Source organism: Athene noctua, chromosome 3 (assembly GCF_965140245.1).
Source record: "Athene noctua chromosome 3, bAthNoc1.hap1.1, whole genome shotgun sequence".
Lineage (NCBI taxonomy): Eukaryota > Metazoa > Chordata > Aves > Strigiformes > Strigidae > Athene > Athene noctua.
In genome coordinates, this window is record NC_134039.1 from 62,248,473 (window position 1) to 62,272,912 (window position 24,440).

The following is a 24,440-nucleotide window of genomic DNA, read 5'->3' on the forward strand; positions in this document are numbered from 1 at the left end:
AGGAGAAAGAGCGCTTCTCTGAATGAAATCATTAAAGCTTCTCTTTTTACATACAGGTTAACCTACTTCCAGAAATCCAGCATTTCCTTTGCAGAAAAGAGGGATTATGCCAGATAACAAAAGCCTTTTCAGGTAACCTAATTTCTTCAGATCTGCATATGTGATGATGGTCTTTTAATACTTGTCACAGGACGTCTCTGAAATGAGACTGTCAGACTTACAGTTCCTTTTAATTTTTAGTCATGAATGCTTAGAGGGAAAAAAAATAAACAAGAATGAGAATCCATTTCAGATACCACTTAAATACAGATTATAGTTATGCACTATCTTTTCAGGTAAAGATATTGCATTGTTTAGCTATTGCATACTGCAGAAATAATTTAGCTATAAGTGTCTCATTTTTGGACTGGTTTGTGTTAATAAAGTGTGTTGGTGTTTACACTTCCAAGCCCTGGGTTTGGTGTAATATGTTTGTTCAGCTTTACAAAAATGTTGTGGCATGGAGAAGGAGCAGGAGTCAGAATTTGGTTCCCATCCAGACATAGTTTACTGATAAAAAGCCTTTGTGTATTAAGATCATCAACCAGAAAAGTTTAAAGGTTATGGGCGAGTTGCCAGAGAATTCTAATTTACTATGGGTGAAATTCAGCTTTGAATAGAAACTGAAAAAAACCTGTTGTGCACCATATTAGGTTTATTTAAACTAAAGACACATTATGATCTCAGTTACACTACTAAATATCCAGCATCAATGCTATTTTGCATTTATGATCTATCTTCACTGCATAACTTTGTTTATAAGAAATGTTGTCCTTTTTTTTTTTCTTTGTAATTCAGTAACAACCAGCTCCACATTTATTCCATTACTATTTGGCCTTGTTTGCAGACAAATATACAAGATTGGTCAGTCTGATTTTTTCTTTTTTGTTTTTTCATTTTTCTTTTATTCTCTTCCTTTTAGTCCTTTATATATATGCTATATTTAGCACATAAGGAAAGGATTCACAGAATCACAGAATTGTCTGTGTTGGAAAAGACCTTGAAGATCACCCAGTCCATCCATTCCTTACATCTCATTTAACCCTTTAGAAGTTAGGTATCTTCTGCAGCAGTATTCTAGTCTTCCCCTTAAGTCAGTGGAGAGAGTGGGGCAACTACAAATACTACTTCATTTTATCCTAAACTATGTGTTTGAAACAGGTGTCTGAAATTACCCTCTGCAGGTACTTACTACCCAATTATCTCTCAAGATTGACTGTAAATGAAGCCTAGACAAGTAGCTTAGATTAAATACCTGACATTTAGATGACTGACTAAAGTTGAGGTTATGTGGTTCCTAACCTAAGCACACCATATTTCCCTTTTAATTTTTGTACTGCTTTGTTTAAAGGTTGATCAATACTTAAAACCTGTGTGAAGTGTTTCCCTTAAAAAACTGTATGTTGAGGGTCAGTTTAAATTCCATTTTCCTGGTGAAATATATTGTCAAAACTGATCATAAGGAACATGCAGTATAATGAACATCTATCTAGGTCCCTTGACAGTCCTTTATTGTGAAGACATGTTACATCAGGTAAGTGATATATTCTGTTTTGGCTGAGTTTTAAGTGTCTTCAGTGATGCCTAGTGCCTTGATTCTCTTGCACTGGAAAGTGAATTAGAAAGTATTCTGAAAAAGTACCAGTTTCAGTAGAAAATTGTGTAGATTTCAGAAAACTTCAAGGATTTCAGGAATTGGTCGTTCCTACTCATGTTGTAACGGACTGCCTTTAAAAAACATTGGTTTTCCCTGCTACTTGGAGAAAGGCCAATTGCAGTGGTTTTATTATTTTGCTACTGGAAAAACCACAAACACAAGAGGCACTCACCACACATAGAGCTTTCCCCTTAAAATATGCACATTTTCACCGGTGTCCATAAACTGTGGTACAAGCCATTTTTTTGTATGTGGCCTGTTAAGCTCTTCAGTGTTTTCTCCTGTATTGAATTTGTGTGGCAAAGTTTTGCTACCAGGGGGATACAGGGGTGGCTTCTGTGAGAAGCTGCTAGAACCCTCCCCCATGTCCAACAGAGCCAATCCCAGCCAGCTCCAAGACAGACCCACCACTGGCCAAGGCTGAACCCATCAGTGATGGTGGTAGCACCTCTGGAATAATATATTTAAGAAGGGGAAAAAGAAGCTGCTTAACAGCAACTGCAGCCACAGAGAGAAGTGACAATATGTGAGAGAAACAGCTCTGCAGACACCAAGGTCAGTGAAGAAGGAGGGGGAGGAGGTGCTCCAGGCTCTGGAGCAGAGATTCACCTGCAGCCTGTGGACAACCATGGTAGAGAAGGTGGATACCCAAAGGATGATCTGACCCCATGTGGGAAGCCCAGGCTGGAGCAGGCTCCTGGCAGGACCTGTGGCCCCGTGGAGAGAGGAGCCCACGCTGGAGCAGGTTTGGTGGCAGGACTTGTGCCAGTCCCTGTGGGGGACCCACGCTGGGGCAGTCTGTGCCTGAAGGACTGCACCCCATGGGAGGGACCCACACTGGAGCAGTTCGTGAAGAACTGCAGCCCATGAGAAGGACTCAGGTTGGAGAAGTTCATGGAATACTGTCTCCCGTGGGAGGGACCCTACGCTGGAGCAGGGAAAGAGTGTGAGGGGTCCTGTGCTGCTGGTGAGGAGCAGGTAGAGAATTCAGGAGTAAAGTTAAGCCCAGGAAGAAGGGAGGGGTGGGGAAAGGTGTTTTAGGATTTGGTTTTATTTATCATTATCCTACTCTGATTTTACTGGAAATAAATTAAATTCGTTTTCCCCATGTGAAGTTTGCCCATGACAGTAATTTGTGAATGATCTCTCCCTGTCCTTATCTTGACCCACAAGATTTTTGTTATATTTTCCGTCCTCTGTCCATCTGAGGAGGGGAGTGGTAGAGTGGCTTTGGTGGACACCTGGCGTCCAGACAGAATCAACTCACCACACGTCCTCTTTAGGGAAGGGCCATTTATAAACATCTTATTCCATGTTATAACTAATGTTATTAGTGCTTTCCTGGCAAAGAGACAAGCCCTTCTGACTGATGCCAAAATCCCATTGAAATCAAGGTAGTATGTGTGCTGGTCAGTAGGGTTCTGAGTCCTACCCACTCAGTAACAAAGGATTATTCTAGCAATCTTCTGAAGGACTGTCAGATAGAAAAAGGCCCACTCTCACCTGTCAGTTAACAGAAAAAAAATCAATTAACTGCAATGTTTTAAAGTTTTTTTAAAAAAAAAAAATCCATCTCTCAAATCTAGGTGTCTCCACATCAGCATGTGGCCTAGGGGCTGAGGTAGTTGTTTCAACACAAGGGTCTCATGACACTTGAGATACCCTGGAGACTATAGGATACCCAGTAGGATGGGCAAATTTGGCACAGAACCTATGTCTTTTTGGTCCAGCAGCTGGAGGCTCAGAAGCCAGATGTCATAGATGGCAATAGATGTCTATGTGTAGATACCTGAATTTAATTAACACTTGGTATCTAAGCTTCCAAAATGAACAGAAGTACAGTTTAGAGTGAGCAAGCCCAAAAGAACATTTACTTTCAGCAGAATTTAGGGTTAGCTGAATTGCTCCGCACTAACTGTACAGACTATGCTGATGTCCACTGACAGGAATGGGAATTTAGGCTGTGGCACACAGGGGGTCATCTTTGTATAGATCAGACCTCAGAGTGTCTCAACCCAGAAATGAATCCCATTTAGTGACATCTAATTTACTATGAGTGAAATTCACCCATAGAAGATGAAATTAGAATCAGAAGGGTAAATAATTTGATTTCAGGCTAAGAGGACAAAAAGGCATAATATAAAACAAACTTTTAGAGCCCAGATTTCAGATACTCTCCTCCCCTTCCATTCACCTGATAAAGCCAGCTCTTTTCACTTCTTTCTCTTGCTTTCATCTTCTGACAAAACTTTCTTTTCAACAACAGCAAAGTTGTCAATTATTAGGATTTGTTTGATCCTCAAAATTATTTGGGGAAAGAAGAGTTTTCGTCAGTATTTCCTTCATAGAAGAGTTTGTTCCCTTTCAAATCAGTTACGTACTTTCATTCTTGTGTGTTTGAATCAACAGGGTTTCTCTGCAATTCGTGTTGAAGAGGATCAGTTGGTTTGTTATTACTGTGTTTGTCATTTAGTCAGTCCCCCAAGGAGCCAAGCAATTTCCTGTAAAAGTGAAAACACGAAGTTGCTGCTTTAAGAATTATGTGATGTAATTAAAGGCTCACTAAGTCATAGAAAGAAATATCAGGCAGCAAAGCTGAAAGGATGGGATTACTGGGTTTAGTGTGGGTATGACAGTGTTGATATTGATAAGCAGTGGGTACAAGGGTAAAGGTTATTTTTTTTTTAAATGTTATTCTATTTGTTATTGTGCAATTCTTAAGCTGATGGGTTTTATATTTAAGAGAGCATGCCCCTTCTTATACCCCTGTTATATCAGTACAGGAAAGAAAATGAGTTGTAGAAAGTATCAGATGAGTACTTGTTTCTTTGCTTTGTCTCTTGAAGGGAAAATATTTTTGTCAGTCTGAAAATTCAGGTAGATTCTATCGGGGGGGGGGGGGGGGGGGGGGGAATTATGCACCTACCAATGATGACTGCTTTTTAGGAGACAGGAGAGCTGCTGAAAAGAAAAAAAAAATAGGAAATTCAGACTAAAAAAAGAGTTTAGAGGAGCAAAAATGTAAAAAGTGATAAATATGGATAAATTGGATTGAGTGAGAGAAGGAGTTGCTGGAGGATGGGCACATGTGGCAGTGGGTTTGTAATGAGGCATAAGAATGGTAACAGATCTTAAAATTCAGCATGGAAGACACTAAGTGCTTGCTGCTCAGTCTGAGATTTGTTTCACTCCTGTTTTTGCAGGGTATTTGGCCCAGTTTTTAATCAGGTGCCTGATATCTGCTCACTATATGAGACTTGGACCATGAGGAGGTTCTGGTGTGGCTATTGAATGATAAAGGAAGGCTCCTGGAATTTATTGCTCAGGTCAGCAAAAGCTGCAGCTGTTGTGAATGAAATCTTCCTCCAAACAGTCAAAGCCTAGAAGCTCTCTGAGGCTGGAGCATGACTGGCAACGAGATTTCAGGTGGTCATACTTGATATCCCACCATTGGGCTGAGAACTGAGCTTGTCTGCCTCCTGGAACTACTCTCAGCTGAGAGACAGAGAGGACTAAGATCCACAATGAGAGCAGAATTGCCCAGCCTTGGTTTAGGGCACAGGAAAGGCATCCTGATGTATGCACAACAAATTCTTTGACAGGTGTTGCCTGAGAAAGTAGTGGAAATGCTTAGAACATTCCTGTTCTCTAAGCAATCCAGACTCGTCTGTTTTTCCATATAAGCATTTGTCTTGCTTCATCACTTCCATGGCCCAGCCTGTGCCATGATTAGCTGTTTTCTCTGCCCATCCAGATCACCTATACTTTTTAAAGTAATACTTTTGCTGTATGCCTTCCTTCTGCATTTCTTTTTATTAGTGTCACCAGTGCAGAGACTTTATGAGTGTCTACCAGCCTTGAATGCTCACTTGATCACCTGCAGGGCTGGCCAACAGCCAGAAGGTCTTGGGATAGGCAGGACCCTAATGAAATTGGGTGGGAGGGAGAGCCAAGATAGTCCAGCTGTGTGACTGTGCTTTCACTATGTGATATGTTTACTGTCTGATGCTAACTCTGCACCAGCTTTTCCCCTCCCTTGCCTTGCAAATCTGCCCTGCCTGTCCCCAGCATCACTGGGTCACTTCAGCAAGAAGGGTGATGAGGTGAGGGGAAGAAGGAAGGCCCAGTGGGGCCACTTAAGTAAGAGAGAAATTATAGATTAAATTTATTTTCTGTAGTAATAATGCAACATCTCTGTGACAGGAACATGCTTCTTTAATAGAGGGATGCATTTATTTTGTCAGCTGGCCCTTACAAATGTCTTCACACCAGCTGTGATCAGTTTTGCACCTATTACCTTTCTCTTACTGAAATTGCTAAGAGCCTCAAGAAAGGCCAATAAAATCAGCATCTGATTCTTTTGAGTTAATTTGATTATAAACTACATGGGGCAGGATTTTCTTTGTTTTACGATGGGTCAGATCTCAGCTAGGACAGAAACATACTTCTGTATTAATAATAAATATGAGGAGACTGAAAAGAAGTAAAGCAGCTAAATGAATTTAATTACTTGGTCTATACTATTCTATATTCTACCCTGTTACTAGTACAGAATTGGAACTGTCAGTGTTAAGTCAGTGGTTGAACTGGATGATCTTTAAGGTCTTTTCCAACCTAGATGATTCTGTGATTCTGTAATTGTAGCTGTGGCTCTAATCATGTAACAGTCAGCCCGCATTTGCACTGAGTTGCTTTTTCCAGAGCTGTATAGTTTAATCTGTAAATTTAAGTTCCAGTATGAAGGGTGCACAAAGAAGAGGCAGCCCTTCTGGAAAATATTGAAGAAAATATTAAAAAAACCCCTCTATCTTTTACTGTGCGGACACCTTAGGAATGAAGAAGCAAACGCTGTATTTAATAAATACTGTTTTCTATCCACCTGCCAAAATAGACATGCAAAAAACATGGTAAATGATTAAACTGAAGCTGTATTGGCTGATGTTTTTAAAGGGGAAAATAAACAACACATACGTTTCAAAATGATGTGCTGTCATAATTTTGTCTTTTTAAGTCTGAAACTTCACAGGTGGTTCTTAGCATGAATTTCAGTGCATTCCAACCTACAGTTTAAGTTCCTTTACCTCTAGATCTGCTTTACTATAAACTTTTAAAAATATTAAATGTATTTTAGATAAATTTCCAGAAATGACTAGTAGTTTGAAATGTCTCCATTCAAGTATTCAGGGTGGATTGCTTTGAGATTAACTGTATTACAGAGGGAGGCATCACTGCGTTTTTTGATTATGAAAACCTTTTAAGGACAGCTAGATCAACAGTCAATAGTGGGTTGAACATTGAACCTACAGCAATGTGCATATGAGAAATGAAGCTTGTAACACATGTCAGAATCATCACAGGAGTGTTAAGTATCAAGCAAGAAATCATGTTCCTGTGAAATCAATGGAAATTTTGCCAGGACTTCAGTAGGGGCCAGGTTTGCCCCTAGTCTTCCTAGCTTCCTTCAAATGCTCAGCATCTGCTTTGAGTTTCACAGCCACCCTTTTCTAAATGCATAGGTTATAAAGCTGAGTGTTAAAGGTTCTCTCTCTTTCTTTAGCAACCTCAAGGCCTAATGGGTAAGACATAGAAGAGTATTAATCTTTGTTTCAGAGTCCTTTCATCCGATAGGTCAAATGGATAACAGGAGGCAATTAAATGGAATAGGTCTGCTTTCTGTGACAAGCCTGCAATGACCTCAGGGCATGTATCGGCAGTAGTTCAACTGAAATCATCCATCCTCTCCAAAATCAACACTGAGAAATGAAAAAAATGCAGTTTTAATGCTCATTACTTTCAGGGCTATGCAGCTCAGAGCAGATCACTATACATGACTGAGCAGAAGTTCTACTGGATAGTATCCTACTGGATATCCTACTGGATAGTAGGCTTTATTTTGATAAAAATCCCCTAGTCCTGGAGGTGCTCGGAAGTCGGTTTAAGACTGTATGAAAGCATCTCCTGATGTGAAGCAATCTTTGCAGCTGTTTAACACACCTTTCCAACCTACAAAGACTGGAAAATTGCCCAGCTAATACTGGAAGAGAACCAGGTTGTAGCAGCTTGACTGGTCTGTATCAGAATAAGCTCTTTGTGCTTCAGCAGCCCACACCAATCAGGTAGATGGGTGATCCCAGCACAAGATGCAATCTGAAGTTCTTCTAACTCAGTGAAATGTCCTGTCAGAGAGCAAACCTTCAAGGCTGAAAGAGATGACCTGTTATCAGTCCTTCCTGAATATTGTGCTGCTGAGAAATGAAGTGAGGTGACTATCATTCTTTTTTCCTGTGTGAGACAATTCAGGCTTCTGCTAGAGATAGACTACTGCTGTGAAAATCTAGAAGGAAGTTCAGAAGGCTTCTGTGCAGAAGTAAAGTCTACTCTGTACTTTCAGGATTAATGTACTTTCATGATCTAAAGTGATGTTTTTCCTGCTAAAAAGAAAAGCAAATGAATGAAGACACGACAAGTACAATGTCCTGAGCTTACAATGCCCTTTATGAAAGAAATGAACAATATGCAGGGCTCAGAACAAAACACAGCACCTTAGTTGCATTTCATCCAATCTCTAGCTTTGTGCTTCATTAAACAACCAGGAGCTTCCAAGGTGACTCAATCTCTCTTGAAATGTTTCTAACAGATCTGACAGTTGATGGGCACTTTAGAAACAAAATTACCTTTTTCTCACAGACAATAGTCTTAAATGTTCCTTGCTCCCTGTTTGAAGTGTATAAAATATAGCCTATTTCATCTTGGACAAAGTAAAAAAAATTAGCAAAACCGTATCATAAACCTCCTTGTAACATCAAAGGATAATATGAAAAGAAGCATAAAGAAGGGGACACATTCTCATTCATCTTCTGTTTTCTTTTCTTTCAATTGAGTGTTAGTCACTTAGTTCAACCAGTAGGGCCTTCTTCTGCGGAATTCCTTATGTTTGCAGATCACCAGATGTTCATGTTAACCTAAGTGTTCCATTTACCACCATTCCGTGTGGCTGCAGCCGGGTCAACACTGACCTGGCTCTGCTCCAGGAAGTCTTAATTTGTTCAAATGTACTTCTAGCTATTGGTAAACCTTTTGCTCAGCCACATGTTGTAACTCTTAAATCAGCTATTCTTTATTGTGTATACATTGAATCTCATGTTACACCTCAGAACTCTGAGCCAAAGACAAGTAACTTGGGAGGCGGAGATGGGGGGAGAGGGAGCAAGAAGTCATAGCTGTGTAAAATACTTGAAAGGCCTCATTAGGTGTCAGTGTAGCTGCTCCATTAGATATCAGTTGTCACTGTCAACTGATCTGTTTGAGACTCTCTGGTACTCTGAGAGATTGGAGTTGACAGAACAATTATCTATCACCAGTTCATGTGACAAAGAGGTGCTTAATTTTTTTGATCTGGAGATGTTGACTTGCTTTGGTGGATCTTTTACCTCCTTTTCACATGTGCCCCCCAGCTGTTCCTATGTCTCCGATCTATGTTGTACCCCTTGCTGTAGTTAGAGGGCTAATATGTGAATTCAGCTGAGAACTTGTAGCGGATTCCTTACCAATCCAAATGGCATAATGGAGAACACCTTAGGCAGAGGTAAAGTGGTGCTGTTTGTCAGTGTTTTCAGTGGTACCAATTTCAGAGATGTCAGCATAAGAAACTTTCTTCAAGCCAGAATTTCGAGGAAGTGAAGCACTTTTTTTAAGTGAAAGCAGGTCTCCAGCCTCAGGTCCTTTGCTTTACACTGGATCATCACAAGTGGCAGGAGAAAAAGGTACTTGTGGCAAAGCCTGCAGCTGCTTCTCAGGAAAAACAGCAGTTTGTCTAGCCTTTCAATTACTGCATAGCCACTTTAAAAGGGAAACTGTTATTTTCTAGTTTACTTTTTTCTTTTGATCTTTAGAGCCTGCTATAAAAAATTACTGGTTTGGATTTTTGAAAGAGGAGATGTAATCTGGACATGATAGGGTGCTGGGATTCTTTCTAACTTGGTTTCACAAGCTGCCTGACACATACCTACTGCTGAGTCTGCCTCACCTCTTCTATTATAAAATGTTGATGTTATTTATGTACTTCAGTAGGACTGGTTAATTAACAACAGCTTGTAGAGTGATTTCAAGATGGAAAAAACATGGCAATTACTGCAAACAGTAAAGGCACTACTAGCTAATTTTCATTGATGATAATGTTGATTAACAAATTTACAACTCTAATAAACACTGTTACTGCTTTTGAGTGCAAGACCAGGTGAAGAGTTGCCATAAGAACTGATGCAGCTGAGTGTACTGCAGTTCAGCACTGCTGATGTCTTTTTAATAATATGATAATTGTATTCATTGCTTACTAGGACTAGATTTACTAAAATGAGGGACTGTCACTCCCTATTAACTCTGCCTGATGTTGTACATGCTGTGTGTCTTCTCAAAGGAGTGAGCACCTTGTGACAATCTCACTCCCCCTTCTCCTTCTTCTAGCCACCTTGCAGTGGGCTCTCTCCCAGGTGGATGCTAACACAAAACCAACAGAGGTGTGTAAGGCACCATACAGAGAGGATGCTCTACAGCATGAGGAATAACTTTTAGTTCTCAATGATAGTCACCAACACTCTGAATTTGCTTAACCTTCTCCAAGAAATGTCAGGTTTCCATTTTTTCTATATCGGGGCATTTTGCAATGACAGGGCAATGCTAAGGATCTTCCACCCAGTAGTTTGAGAATTTCAGGACACTTCTGTTTTTCATCTGCCCCTACCCATTGTTTAATTTATTTTTGTTATATCCAGATCCAGTAAAAGGTCCACTGGATCGTGACAAATGAATTAATGTCAAAATAGTCTTTTCTATTTCCCTAAACCAGCTAAAACTCTGATTTAAGTGGAGTAAATATAGGTACAAACCTCATCTCAATATTTTCAAACTCTGTCTTTTGAGTTAATACTATATTGGTTATTGGTTGTTTGTTGCCTTAGCAATACAATTAAAAACATATTTTAAAAAGGAGAGGACACTCTACTTTCTGAGTAATGAACTGAACAGCCCTTCTCTGCTGCCATGTTCTTATTTTCAGTGGAATATTTGCTTTATTTTAAATAAGAAAATTATGTTTTGTACATTTCCCTTCTCTCAATATTATGGCAATTTTAACTAAAGCAATTGCTGAAAAATGTGCATCTTTGACATAATTTGTCTTTCAGATGATCAGCTGAGAAGAGCTGTTATTCTTGTCCTTTGCATGTCACATAGCTATGGCCTAATGTAAAAGTTGTATAGGTTGTAGGGAGCTTGGTCTGGAAGCACAGTTCTCCCTACAGCTGTGTGTTGTAGCCATCACAGTAAGACAACCTGTGTCTCTCTCTTACCTGCCCCCCTAGAGCAGCATTGGCAATGAGGTAGCTGTCATGGGCTTCATTGGGTTTTGTGTAACTTTGGTCCCATTCATGGTCAACAGATCAGTATCTTGCTCTTTGAAGATCTAGGCCATAGGAGTTGAACTTCAGAGTCTGACAGCACTGGGCTGTTCCTGACGGTTGTACCAGGATACAGGGGAACAGGGCTTGGCTCCAGAACTCCATAGACAGTTGCAGTAGCAGAGGACTGTGTCTTGCCTTTTTACCAGTGTCAGGATAAATCAGAAAAAGATCTCTGAAGTCATCTGTGCACTGTGGAGGGCCTTTAAGTGATTTAATACTTAGGGTTTTGCCTGAACACCAAAACTGTATAATCAAACTTTGTACTTTGGAAATTATTTGCAGTTGCAAGCAAGTAGCTTAGTTTTCATGCGTAGTCAATGAAAAAATAAACCCTTTCAGAGAGCTGTTCAGAACCATTATTTCTCTTAGTGCTCCAAGGACTGCTCTCTCTCCATTGCCTAAAGAAAAAGCCTACAAATACTATTTTGCTAATATAGGCACTTCAGTTAGGTAACTAAAATGATGCATAGGAGTAGTTTCTGTGGGACCAGTGCAAATTGTCATGGTGAAATGCCATTGTCTCTTTACAGGGTGGAAATTCCCATAGAGAAATGCCATTATGTCTTTACAAGGCAGATATGGAAAAAGTAGCACTTGATTTAGAAGGTCTGCTCCCTGTGCATATTCAGAAGCAAGTCTGCTAAATAAATGACTTAATGGGAGTTTACTGTCTTATTCCTGTTATCACTGCACAACCAAGTAGGCAGACAGTAGCCAGTTTTGTCTCAGTACCATCAAGAAGCAGGTAGTCACTTACAAAGTCCAAATCAGTTATAATGCATAACACAGCAGAAAGATGCCAATGAGAGTATAATCTGAACATGAGGTGCTATATTAATAAATGCCTGGTTTTGATTAGTGAAACCTTTAATCCTGCTAAATGGTGCATGTAAGGCAAAGGACCAGATTAATTTTAGATCCCAGTTGAGCTTAGAGGCCTGAACTGAGCTGACCTGATGAACAGCCGATAAACATAGACAATCACAACGTCATTTTAACAGGATCTGTATGAAAATGAATAGTCCTTTTCCTTGAATGGCTGCTCACAGCTCATCACCAGAAATACAGCTTCAGTTTTATTTTTCATTTCATGTACCAAAGTCAAGAGTGCATGATTTAAAAGAGAAGCTATACAAATAAGTTCATAATATTAGCACAGTGCAGTATGTCATTAAAAAGATAAGTAATAAGGCTTGGGAATAATACGAACAGCTTGACTTTTCCTGAACTATTACTTAAGAACTTGAAGTGTGAGGTGTGTCAGAGTTAATGAAAGCAACCCTACATGAAATAATGACATGATGTAAGGACCCTGTGCTTTTTTATCAGCACAGTAAAAGCAGAAAATTCATACCACCCATTGACTGATCTCACATCACAATATTTTGATTACTATTAATAGTCACATGTCTCAGGAATCTTGAGGGCTCTGGCACATCAGCCCTGCTCCCACTGTGCTCAGTGGCAGAACTAAGCCTTCTATAGATTTTAGTAACTACAAAATGTAGCCTTAAATGGTGACCCTAGAAAAAAGGTTATGTGATTATTTACTGAGCTGTGTGATTACAGTGGCAAAGTACCTTGGTCTTTAGTCAACTAATTTGCTTATCCCCATTAACTGTAATTAGGGCTATGTGAGAAACAAAGTTTTGGTATTCTATACTTAGAAATAAAGGATTTCTATTTAGAAGAATAGTGTGCTTTTTGTATACAGCACTCATGCACTCACCTATAAAGTGGGAGTTTGAGCTAATCCTCTGATCCTGCAGCTGGAAGGGGGTGCTCGGTAGGTATAAAGCTCTCTGCTAGCAGATCCAAAAAGGATTATAGTCTCAGCATTTGTTATTTTACATTTTCAGCTGATGCTGGTAGCTCCTCTCTACCTTTTGTGTTTTACACATTTTATCCTTAACAGCAGGAGTCAACCCCTGTTTTCAACACTGCTGGCTTTCTCATCCTCTTGGTACTTTTTCAGACCTGCAGCTCCCAGTTGTCACCGCAGAGTGCTCCGGTCAGCCTGGGCTGTCAATGGCCAGCACTGCAAGCAACATGTCCCAGGGCCACGAAGGCACTGACAAGACACGTACTGCCCATCTGCAGTACGGGTGGAAGCAGAGCACAAGCGCACAGCTGTAAGTTAATGATACCCCACCCTCAGAAACTGTGAGTGCTTTGTCATGCGGTTAGTCAGGAGTCAGGGACCCAGAATGTAGCAACAGAGGAGACCACAGCAGATGGAGTCCTTGGATGTACTGCATCTCTTACACTTGCATAGTATTTTTTTCTCTACTAGCCAAGCTTGCATATGTTCTGTGTGAACAGGTAAGTCTATGCTGAGGGCATTGAAACACTTAGACAGATAAATACGGACCGAGGTACACCTCTGAATGTTTAGGTCTCATGGTGGGTGAGCTATATCCTGCTCCCATCCCTGCCTTGCCCTACCGCTGACATACACATGTAGTCCTTTGTTCAGAGACCCTCCCTTAAGTGAAGAACCAAGAAGTACTTGAGAACTGGCTGTCCAAGTGCTGTTTCATATGTTACAGTATCTCACACATTTTATGTTCTGAGGACCTACCACTCTGTAGAGGAGAGAAACATGTCTCTTTAAGATAGATATTATTAGACTCCCTTAACAGATAGCAAAATTGAGGTTTGGAAAGGCCACGTATTGCCAAAGTTTACACAGAACTGGAAGGAAAGCCCTGTATGTTTTACCAGTAATCAGTCTTAGAGACCCATAATTTGTATAGTCATCTTCTCATTGCATTTGCTGTGAGGTAGGTTGATACTCAGAGATTTTAATAGGCAGAATAATAACCACATTTGTGAATATGCCCAAGTATAGCTCAGATTTCCCCAAGTAATGAGCTTTTAAATAACAGATTTTCCCCTTGGGTTTATTTTTTTCTGTCCTGTTACTAGGGCTGATTCATTTTGTGTGGACTGTGGGAGCTGTAGGCCAGTATCTAGAGAGCCATGTCACTTGTTAGACAAAGCTTGCATGTTTCTTTTATGTTTAGCTGATTTATTATGGGTTATTCCAAGGTGTCATAGTCTTTCATAATATTTGGAATTATAGTTTATGGCTTTCATTAGGGAAAGCATGCAGTACCACATGTTTGTGTCCCTTTATTACATTGAAGAAAGTGCTAACAATAGTGCAGTCTTTCCATAGGGTTGTTTTGGGGTTTTTTTCTGAATTCACTGCAAATCAGTGTTAAATCTGGGCACCCTTACTATGCACTTCTGTTATTTAAGCTGTTTGGATTTTTCAAATGTTCTTACCTTCACTCTGAATGTTCTGGTTTTGCAGTAATTACCATATGCCCACAATGCATTTACCCATATGTAGTCTCAAACATAAGTCCCTCCTAACATAGTTACTTTCTATGTGTGTGTCCTGGTTCAGCTAGGATAGGGTTAAGTTTCCCCAGCAGAGGGGGGGAAGGGATCTCCAGCCGGGTTATTCATACCATGCTGACGTCAGGTCCAGCACGGCAGCACGGGAGCTTTTTCCTTTGTGGCTTTGATGACGGGGAGCATCGCGAGCGAGCTGTCTGTAACCGTTGCGGTATTTCTCTGTATATCTTTTGTCTTGTTTACTGTCATTACTGTTTATTTTTGTTATCATTGCTACTGTTGTTGCTCAGATTGTTTATTACACTGTTGTATTAAATTTCTTCTTATTTTAACCCGGGGTTTGTGCCCTACTTGTGTACGAGCGTGGGGGAGGGACAAGGGCAACGTGATCTCCGGTCCTGGCAGGGCCTAAACCAACACAGTGTGGAAATTAAGATTTAAAATTACTAAAATCAATAAAAAGACTTCATGTAAAGCTTTTTTCCAGCCTGCTTGGCTTCTTCTAGTGTGTTGCTTAACTTGGGGGAAAAAAGGACTAATTTCCTATTTCTGCTAATTTCACTATTTTCTTATAGCTAATTTTCCTCATTTGTAAAAGCACTTCATTAATGCTATGAATTTTTATTACTTTCCAGGAATCAAGTATCAGCCTCACCAGGCCGCATGGACATCCTTAAAGCTCAAGACGTTTCTGTCATCATCAAAGCATATGTGCTTGTGACATCCTTAACACCTCTGCGGGCATTCATTCATTCAACCACCACAGTCTGGCATCCACCCAAGAAGAAGCACTTTTCTGTAAAGGTAAAACATATTATTTCCTAATTCTTCAATCTTTCAGGCAAAGTACAGAGACAGAAAACCATGTAAAATCTTTCTTCTCTTTTACCCCTTCTTTATTTGCAGTCCACAGTGAATATTCTCCTAATATAGAGCTTTCATTTCTCAGAACGAGTGGGGTTTGCTTCATGAAGCAGGGAAGAGGTGCCCTGGGCAGCAGGGCTTATGGAGAGCCCTGGATTTTCTTGCCTCAGAGCCCATTTTTACTGGTGACATTTGACAGCAGTTACAAAGCTGAAGTTTTCTCTAAAGCACTGCAGTGGGGGTGCTGTCTTGCAGTAACATCTTTTGCCCGGATATTGACAGTGTTGTAAAAAAAGCAAGTAAATATTTAAAGTCATTTGTTTATATTTCCTTTTTGGGTGCACTAAAACAGAATGGAGGAGGGTCAGGGCACTTCTAAATAAGGGGAAGGAAGGATACCATGGAGAGGGTCAGCCTCCCATGGTCTCAGTTTTATGAAGAAGGATGTTTCACATGTGCTTTAATTGGATTAACTCTGGACATCTCCAAGTGCCCGGAAAGACCCCTCTCTCTCAGTATCTACTTTGCCTAACGGTTCTGTGGGTTTCCAGACATACTTTCCTATTCCCTTTTCCTTTCAGCAAGGAACTGTGCTTGCAACACGGCAGCTTTTCATGAGGGACCTACTGTTCTGGAGCTGCTCCTTTCCTTTTGAAGGAATAAGGTCACAAAGTAGCAGTGATTTCTTTAGGTCACATAGATCAGCTCCTGCAGCAGTCATCTGAGGATGGCTTTTTTTTGTTTTGTTTTTGTTTGTTTTTGTGGTTTTTTTTTGGTGGGGGTTTTTTTGTTGTTGTTTGGTTGGGTTTTTTTTTACTTTGCCCATGTAGCACTCTTGGAGTAGGAGCAGGTCATGGCTTTGGATCAGCCTGAGTGTTGCAGTGTCACTGTCAGGACTCTTGATGATGCCAGCCATTTGGTATGTTCTACAATTTTAGCACTCTCAAAGTTAAGCGCCGAGTCTAAGCTCCTTATCTAATTCTAGTTATTGGAGAAACAGACTCCTCTAGAGAACAAATCATCCTACCCAATTTAGACACTGATTTTGGAAGGAAATTAATTTCCTGCTAAAAGTGTCTACTTGCTTCCATGGACTATGACATTCTTTGAGAACATGACAAATTCAAGATTGCCAAAATTAGGTGAGATTAATCTAATTTTCTTTCTTTTTCATAATTCTTTTTCTTTCTCCCCTTGGAAGCTATGGAAGCCCACTGAGATACATTATTTTGCCATCTATTTTCTTCTATTTACATTTAGGAAGACTAATGGTCACTAACTTTCAAACCTTGGGGTTCAGTTTTGGTTTATGTTTATTAAAATAGCACAATATCTGGCAGCATCACTATTGCAGCTGAAGTAGGGACTACTTTAAAGTCTAGTAGTTATTAGTAATTGTGATATGGCTCTGTAAAATAATTCCCACTGAGGTAAGTCTGCTGAACGAGGTGCCAGCCAGCATTTACAGAGCACTTTGGCAGCTGAAGAAACAATAAAAATGATAGATAGAAGCAGCAGCACATCTATAGTAATTCCAATCTGGTTACTGCTGCTGTGGTGTTATATCTTCCACAGCTTTAGGCAGACTTTTCAAAATGAGAAGAAATAAAAAATAGGCACCACAGCAAGCACATTTGTAGCAATGTATAGATTGAAATGCAAATTTAAAAAAATGATGGAAAGCGAGGTGCATAAGACTGTCTCTTGGCATAAACAGTGTGTCCTGTAAAGAACCTGGGAGGAGTCAGGGAGTCTTCAGGAGAAATGAGACACTGGGAATTCATGGAGTAACCAGAAAGCACTATTGGGAAAGTCATAAAGAGCCTTCTGTGCTTGGTGCAGAAGCATCAGGCAGGAGATCATCAGTCAGAAAACAATACTTGGGAGAAGGTTTGGATTCAGCCTTTGATATCCTTTGGAATGAGATTGCATCAAATATCTCATAAACTTCATGGAACCATCACTTGTTGCTAGTGGGACATATGATGCCAGCAGAGGGATCTTCTCTCCCAAAGTATCCAGTGGAGCTGCGTGTGTTTGTACCAGCCAAGGAACCAGGTCCAGAAAGCTCCTAAGTTTCTGCCAACTCTATTGTGTAGGAAGAAAAATTGCTTCTTATGTTGTGAAGATCCAATAAAGACATAAAGGATCTCTAAGACTTGTTCTTCTACTGGTTGACATCAGTGTCACTGGGGACTAAGCATGCCTATAGAGGAGACTTTGATCTTGAAAAATTTGTTGCTGTTTGATGTGGTTTTCCCCAAAAGCAGCTGACTGCTTTGTTTTTTTTTAAATGAATAGATGAGAATAATTTGAATCTGCTGCATTGCCATCATAGATGTGCTGCTTTCAGTAACATAGCACAATAATTTAGAGACCTCCTCAGTGTATAGGCTTCTGGTCAGCAAATTTTTTCATACCAGTATAATTAAACTATTATCAATGAGAAATGAATCCACCAATTGTGGTTAACTTGGTTACAACATTATTACCACAAAGTCAGTATGTTGTTTAAAATTTGATCCCCTATGTACAACCCTTTATGGTTGCTAGAAGCAACCAGAATGTGGTATATATATATGAAGGAGAAATTTTTTTAAAAAAGACTGGAGATAGGGTACCAGATGATATCACATGATTAAGAGAAACTCTGTAAAGAAGAAACAGGAGTTTAATGAATTAAATAATACTTCATTCCCCACTGCTTCTTTGCTAGTAAACTATTACAAATTATTTTTACAACTCATATTTACTTAGCCTAATCATAATGGCAAGGCTTCAGAATGACTCCTTGAATAAGCATTAGCCAAATGGCAGTTCAGGAAGAGTTCAAGTGTGTTTTGCTCACCAGCTGCCAGGTTTTCTCTGGATTATCCATATTTGAGTATCTCAGTTCAGAAAGCAAAAGGGGGTAAATCCTGAGCTGGCATGAAGATTTTGTGTGTAGTCAAGGGGTGGCAAAAGTGTGACTCTAGATTTGGGCCCTGATTGGGAAGATGCAGGAGATGCAGGGGAGAGAATGGCTTTCTGCCACACAAATGTTTTGATATGAGACTTGCGTAATAGCCTTATTTCCTTGAGGAAATTTGGAAACCCCTTATTTAGACCATCTGTGCATTGAAAAAATAATAATAAAAGAGAAGCTTTGCATTTTGCATATGGTACTAATTAAGGGATGGGTCTCTGTAAATGTATGCAATAATTCCCTCCATGTTAATCAACATTATTCATGTGTATGGAGCAGAAGGCTGACCCCTGAATAATTTTCTGTTTTATAGAAACCGGTGTGCAAAACAGTCATTTATGTTTAATTATCTCAAGGTTTAACACACTGTGAAGTGTTTCCTTTGCCCTGCCATTAACCTTTCCCAACTTGGACCCAATTCTTAATGAAGGGATGCACTTTTGTAGACCGTAGTGGTGCCACATCCTGAGTCACCTGGGAGGGCTCTTCTCTGCTGTTGGCAGCTTCCCACAGCCCCCACTCTGGTTCACCGTCCCTCTGCACATCCAAAATAGACAGTTAGGTGCCTTCGGGATTTGAATTCCTTGCCTTGCATAACCCTTGATACCCTCAACTGAAACTATGGTATTAAGTGGTTTTCCAGTCGTGCAGTGAAGTAAACGTAATTTATTAAAGCAGTTTGGTGTTAAGCTTGTTGTGGTATAAGTCACTATAACTATTGCTCAAATTCTCTCTCTGTGTATTAAGTATTTGGAAACTTGAGTAAAGAGAAATATTTTTTACACGTAACATACATGCAAATAAAACTGGACCCTCACCTACCCAGGAAACACATCTTTTAATATGACTGAACACTGTGACAATTAGGTTGCAGTATTGCCCTCAAGTGGCCAGTTTTGATACTACGTCAGGTAATAGCCACAGACAACGTGAGTTAAGAGTGCAAACATACACGCAGATAAAGAGCAAAATACTTAGGAAGAACAGAAAAGCTCGGGATTGTTTTCCTTTGTTTTATTTTTGAATTCTTGCCCTGTCACTTAGCAGAGCATATACAAAATAAAGTTACCATCATCTCTTAATCAATTAGGTTGCAGGGTTATTTGGGAATAAAATTAAATTAAAAACAAATAATTCTCCATTAGGTTCTGTGAGAACTTAGCATATGCATTTCACTGTTCTTGAAAGTTGCCTGTATAGAGAATCAAATACTGTAATGCTCCTCTTCCTGGGAGACTGAGCATAACATAAATGCCATCTCTGTTTTCTGTCCTCATAGTGTCTAGAGCCCTATCATTTGTCTTTTCACTGATATAAGAATGAAAGTCTGTCTGGACTCAGGGAGATCAAAGACACGCTTAGTCTGACGTTCTGTTTCTGGCAAGAACCAGGCAAGAAAGCATCATGAAACCATGTAACAGGACAAGCCTAAAGTGATACTCCTCCTTAGGCAGACCATAGCTGTGTCTGGTAACCTGCAAGGTTAGAAACACAAAACTGAAAATGGAATATATCTCTTTATTTTTAATAAGCTGCAGGGGACTTTTATGCCATGCAGTTCTCTACTTGATTTTTTAATCCATTAATGCTTTTGGTCTTCCCAGTGTCTTGCAGCAATGTGACTCTACAGATTATTTATGTGTTGCTTGAGAAAGAACATTTGTTTGCTTTAAAGCTTGTACCTGATTACTTAATTTCATATCCTTAATTCTTGTTTTAAGAGAAAGAATGAGTAATCCTTCTTTTTGTACCTTCTCCATGTCTGTGAGAATCTGTCAATGCACAAATAAAATTCTTCCTGGAGTTCTTCTCTGCTCTTCTCATTATGAACATCTTAGTCTAGCTAGTAAGAGCTCTAGACTGATTAATCTTTAATAACACGTGGGTATGCCATGAGTAAATCTTTACACTGTTATGCAGGCGCTTATTTCTCCTGGTCCACAGATCCTCTTGCTCTGGCTGTTCAATCCAGGCGGCTCTGTAAACATGCCCCTCTGTGGCTCCCAACTTTCCCAGACCTACCTCCCATTATCCTGATTCTTCTCACCTTTCCCTTTTTGCTTTCCAGCCTTCTTTAGTCAAGCTGATCCACTTCGCTTCTCACAGCAAGCTGGGAAATGCTGTTAGTAAATCACATTTACTTTTCAACTAAGAAGTTGATGCTGAGTGGGGAAACCACTCTTAGTTCAGTCTCAAAGGACCTAATTTAGTGTTTGCTGAAGCTGGTGAGCAGCATTTTGTCTTTGGACTTAGTCTTAAGGATCTTTAGAGGAAACTTTTCTCTTCCATGAAAATAAGTTATAAAAGTGTTAAGGGACAAGAAGAGTTTTTATCCTTAAGTATTAAATAAAATCCCTTTAAAAAATTCTATGTAAAGAAAAAAATATACCTAAGTGGGAGATTTACTGTATGAAATATCTGAATAATACCGTGGTTTCCCCCTTCATCAAGTGCCATGTTAGAGCTGCAGTGAAATGACACATTGTAACAGAAAACAGGGGTGGAATGAACAGACCTACCTGAAGCTAATACTATAAACTTTTGATAAATTACTTCACTGATTTCTCTGTTATGTATTCTGGAACCATTGTTTTGATTATGGGTACATTTTTCTCCCATTACATGTCTTACAATTTTTTCTGTTTGCTGTGATCAGTGGAAAGGTCTGCATGTGCAAGCAGGCAGTATAGGAAATAGCTTCATTGCAAAATATGTTTTTTCTGGCCACCTGTGTGGAATCAGTCTGTATTCTTGCAGACATCTTAGATATTTAAATACCTCAAAAGATATAGTAGAAGAGACTCTTGTTTTTGTGTAAAAGAGTATTTTTGTGTCTATGAATGACTACTCACACCCAAAAATATTTGGACTTGTTGAAGAAATGTCACCAAATATAGATCCAGTAAGAAGAATGAAAGTACAAAAAAGAACTGAGTACAGAGCCTATACTGAAAGTTATCAGAGGTTGATTGAATTGATTCAAGTGAAAACATCCTCAGCTATTTTAAAGGAGAGCCAATTACGTTAAGCTTTATGAGACCTTGCAGATCCAATGGATCAGAAAGAGTGCAACAGCTCCAATGCATAGCAAAACAACCTGGAGAGGACAGCCTTCGTTACTTCAGAAAGGGTAATTTCTTGAAACCAGAGGTCATACTTTGGTTCTTCAGATGGAAACCTTGCTTTCAGATAAGGATCCTGTTAACTTTGCCAGCCATCTAGTTTTGAAGGCTACAACTAGGACCAGGAAGGTCCTTTTAAATTCTGTTCATACAAATCCTGTAAAGTATGATGCACCATATCCCAAAACCTAAACCTCAAAATTACACCCAATTACTCAGTAGTCCCAATGGTTCCTTATCTTCCACCTCCTTGCCTCTTGGGTAAGTTCAGAGCTCAGCTACACCCCCAAAGTCTCTCTCCCTGCTGCAAATGTTCATGCTGCTTTTATATTATTACCCAAGCTAACTACTTCCTTGTTTCAAAAGTCACTTTGTAATTTCCTGGTTACTGTTTAACCTCACTAAAAGCCTTCCTCTTTATCGTGATAAGGTTGGAACAAACATCCTCCCAGACAGTTTTGTGTATTCCCAGCACACAGGTTTTGTTGTCCATGGGTGGGCTGTGTGAGCACTCCCGTGGTATATCATAGAATAGTTTGGGTTTGAAGGAACCTTAAAGATCATCTAGTTCCAACACCCTGCCATGGGCAGGGACACCTTCCACTAGACCAGGTTGCTCAAAGCCCCATCCAGCCTGGCCTTGAACACTGCCAGGGAGGGGGCAGCCACAGCTTCTCTGGGCAACCTGTTCCAGTGTCTCATCACCCTTACAGTAAAGGATTTCTTCCTTACATCTAATCTAAATATACCCTCTTTCAACTTATAGCCATTACCCCTCATCATATCACCACACTCCCTGACAGAGTCCCTCCACACTTTTCCTGTCAGTCCCCATTAAGTACTGGAAGGCCGCTACAAGGTCTCCCCAGAGCCTTCTCTTCTCCGGGCTGAGCAGCCACAAGGGAGGTGCTACAGCCCCTTGATCATCTTCTTGGCCCTTCTCTGGACTTGTTCGAGAAGTTCCATGTCCTTCTATGTTGGGGGCCCCAGAGCTGAACACAGCACTGCAGGTGGGGTCTCACAAGAGTGGAGTGGAGGGGGAGAATCACCTCCCTCGACCTGCTGGCCACACTTCTCTTGATGCAGCCCAGGATACAGTTGGCTTTCTGGGCTGCAAGCACACATCCAGTAACACGCTCAAGTCCTTCTCTGCAGGGCTGCTCTCAATCCACTCATCGCCCGGCCTGTATTTGTGCTTGGGATTGCCCTGACCCATGTGCAGGACCTTGCACAGGCCCACCTCTCAAGCTTGTCCAGGTCCCTCTGGATGGCACATCTCTTCCCTCCAGCAAGTCAACCACACCACACAGCTTGGTGTCATCAGCAAACTTGCTGAGGGTGTCCCTGTCATCAACAAAGATGTTAAACAGCACTGGTCCCAGTACCAACCCCTGAGGAGCACCAGGTTGTCACTGGTCTCCACTTGGACATTGAGCTGTTAACCGCAACTCCTTGAGTGTAACCATCCAGCCAATTCCTTGTCCTCTGAGTGGTCCATCCATCAAATCCATGTCTCTCCAATTGAGAGACAAGGATGTCGTGCAGGACAGTGTCAAATGCTTTGTACAAGTCCAGCTAGATGACGTCAGTTGCTCTTCCCTTATTCACCAATGCTGTAACCCCATCGTAGAAGGCCACCAAATTTGACAGGCACAATCTGCACTTAGTAAAGTCATGCTGGCTGTCACCAATCACCTCCCTATTTTCCATGTGCCCTAGCATAGTTTAGAGGAGGATCTGCTCCATGATCTTGCCAGGCACAGGGGTGAAGAGTGACTGGCCTGTAGTTCCCTGTGTCTTCCTTTTTTCCCTTTTTAAAAACGGGTTGTTTCCCTTTTTCCAATCAGTGGGAACTTCACTGGACTGTCACGACTTCTCAAATATAATGGATAATGAATGGCTTAGCAATTTCATCTGCCAGTTCCCCCAAGACCCGTGGATGCATCTCATCAAGTCCCATGGACTTGTGTACCTTTAGGTGCTTCAGATGGCCTCAAACCTGATCTTCTCCTACAGTGGACGGTTCTTCATTCTCACAGTCCCTGCATTTGCTTTCTGCATCTTGGGTGGTCTGACTGGAGCCCTTGCCAGTGAAGGCTAAGACAAAAATTCATTGAGTACCCCAGCCTTCTCCATATCCCAGGTGAGCAGGTAGCCCATTTCCTTCTGAAGAAGGCCCATATTTTCCCTCATTTTCCTTTTATGACCAATGTACCTATAGAAGCTTTTCATGTTCCTGTTGATGTCCCTGGCCAGATTTAATTCTATCAGGGCTTTAGTTTTCCTAACCTGATCTCTGGCTGCTTGGACAGTTTCTCTCTGTTCCTCCCAGACTATCTGTCCTTGCTTCCACACTCTGTAGGCTTCCTTTCTGTGTTCGAGTTTGTCCAGGAACATCTTTTTCATCCATGCTGGCCTCCTGGCATTTTTACCTGACATCCTCTTTGTCGGGATGCATCACTCCTGAGCTTAGAGGTGATGATCCTGATATATTAACCAACTTTCTTTGGCCGCTCTTCCACATGCTATTCTACCAAGCAGATCCCTGAAGGGGCCAAAGTCTGCTCTCCTGAAGTCCAGGGTAGTGAGGTTACTCTGTGCCCTCCTCACTGTCCTAAGGATCTTGAACTCCACCATTTCATGGTCACCGCAGCCAAGGCTTCCCTTGAGCTTCACATTCCTCACCTCCTTGTTGGTGAGAACAAGGTCCAGCATAACACGTCTGCTTGTTGGCTCCTCTATCACTTGGAAGTTATCATCAATGCCCTCCAGGAACCTCCGGTATTGCTTACGTCTTGCCTTGTTGTCCCTCCAACAGATATCGGAATGGTTGAAGTCCCCCATGAGGACCAGGGCCTGTGAATGTGAGGCTGCTCATGTCTGCCTGTAGAGGGCCTGATTTGCTTGTTCTTCCTGGCCTATGGCAGACAGCCATTATACTGGCACCTCTACCAGTCCTCTCTTTAATC

At 40.8% G+C, this 24,440-nt stretch overlaps 1 protein-coding gene across 2 annotated transcripts in view; it reads left to right on the forward strand.

Moving 5' to 3' along the window:
• CPED1 (cadherin like and PC-esterase domain containing 1) overlaps positions 1-24,440 on the forward strand; it is a 154,705-nt gene that overhangs the window by 37,344 nt on the left and 92,921 nt on the right. For both annotated transcript variants that reach the window (XM_074903153.1, XM_074903155.1), the window contains exons 5-7: positions 57-132; positions 13,130-13,286; positions 15,156-15,324. In XM_074903153.1, the coding sequence (XP_074759254.1) occupies positions 57-132; positions 13,130-13,286; positions 15,156-15,324 (402 nt within the window). The remainder of the gene's footprint in view (positions 1-56; positions 133-13,129; positions 13,287-15,155; positions 15,325-24,440) is intronic.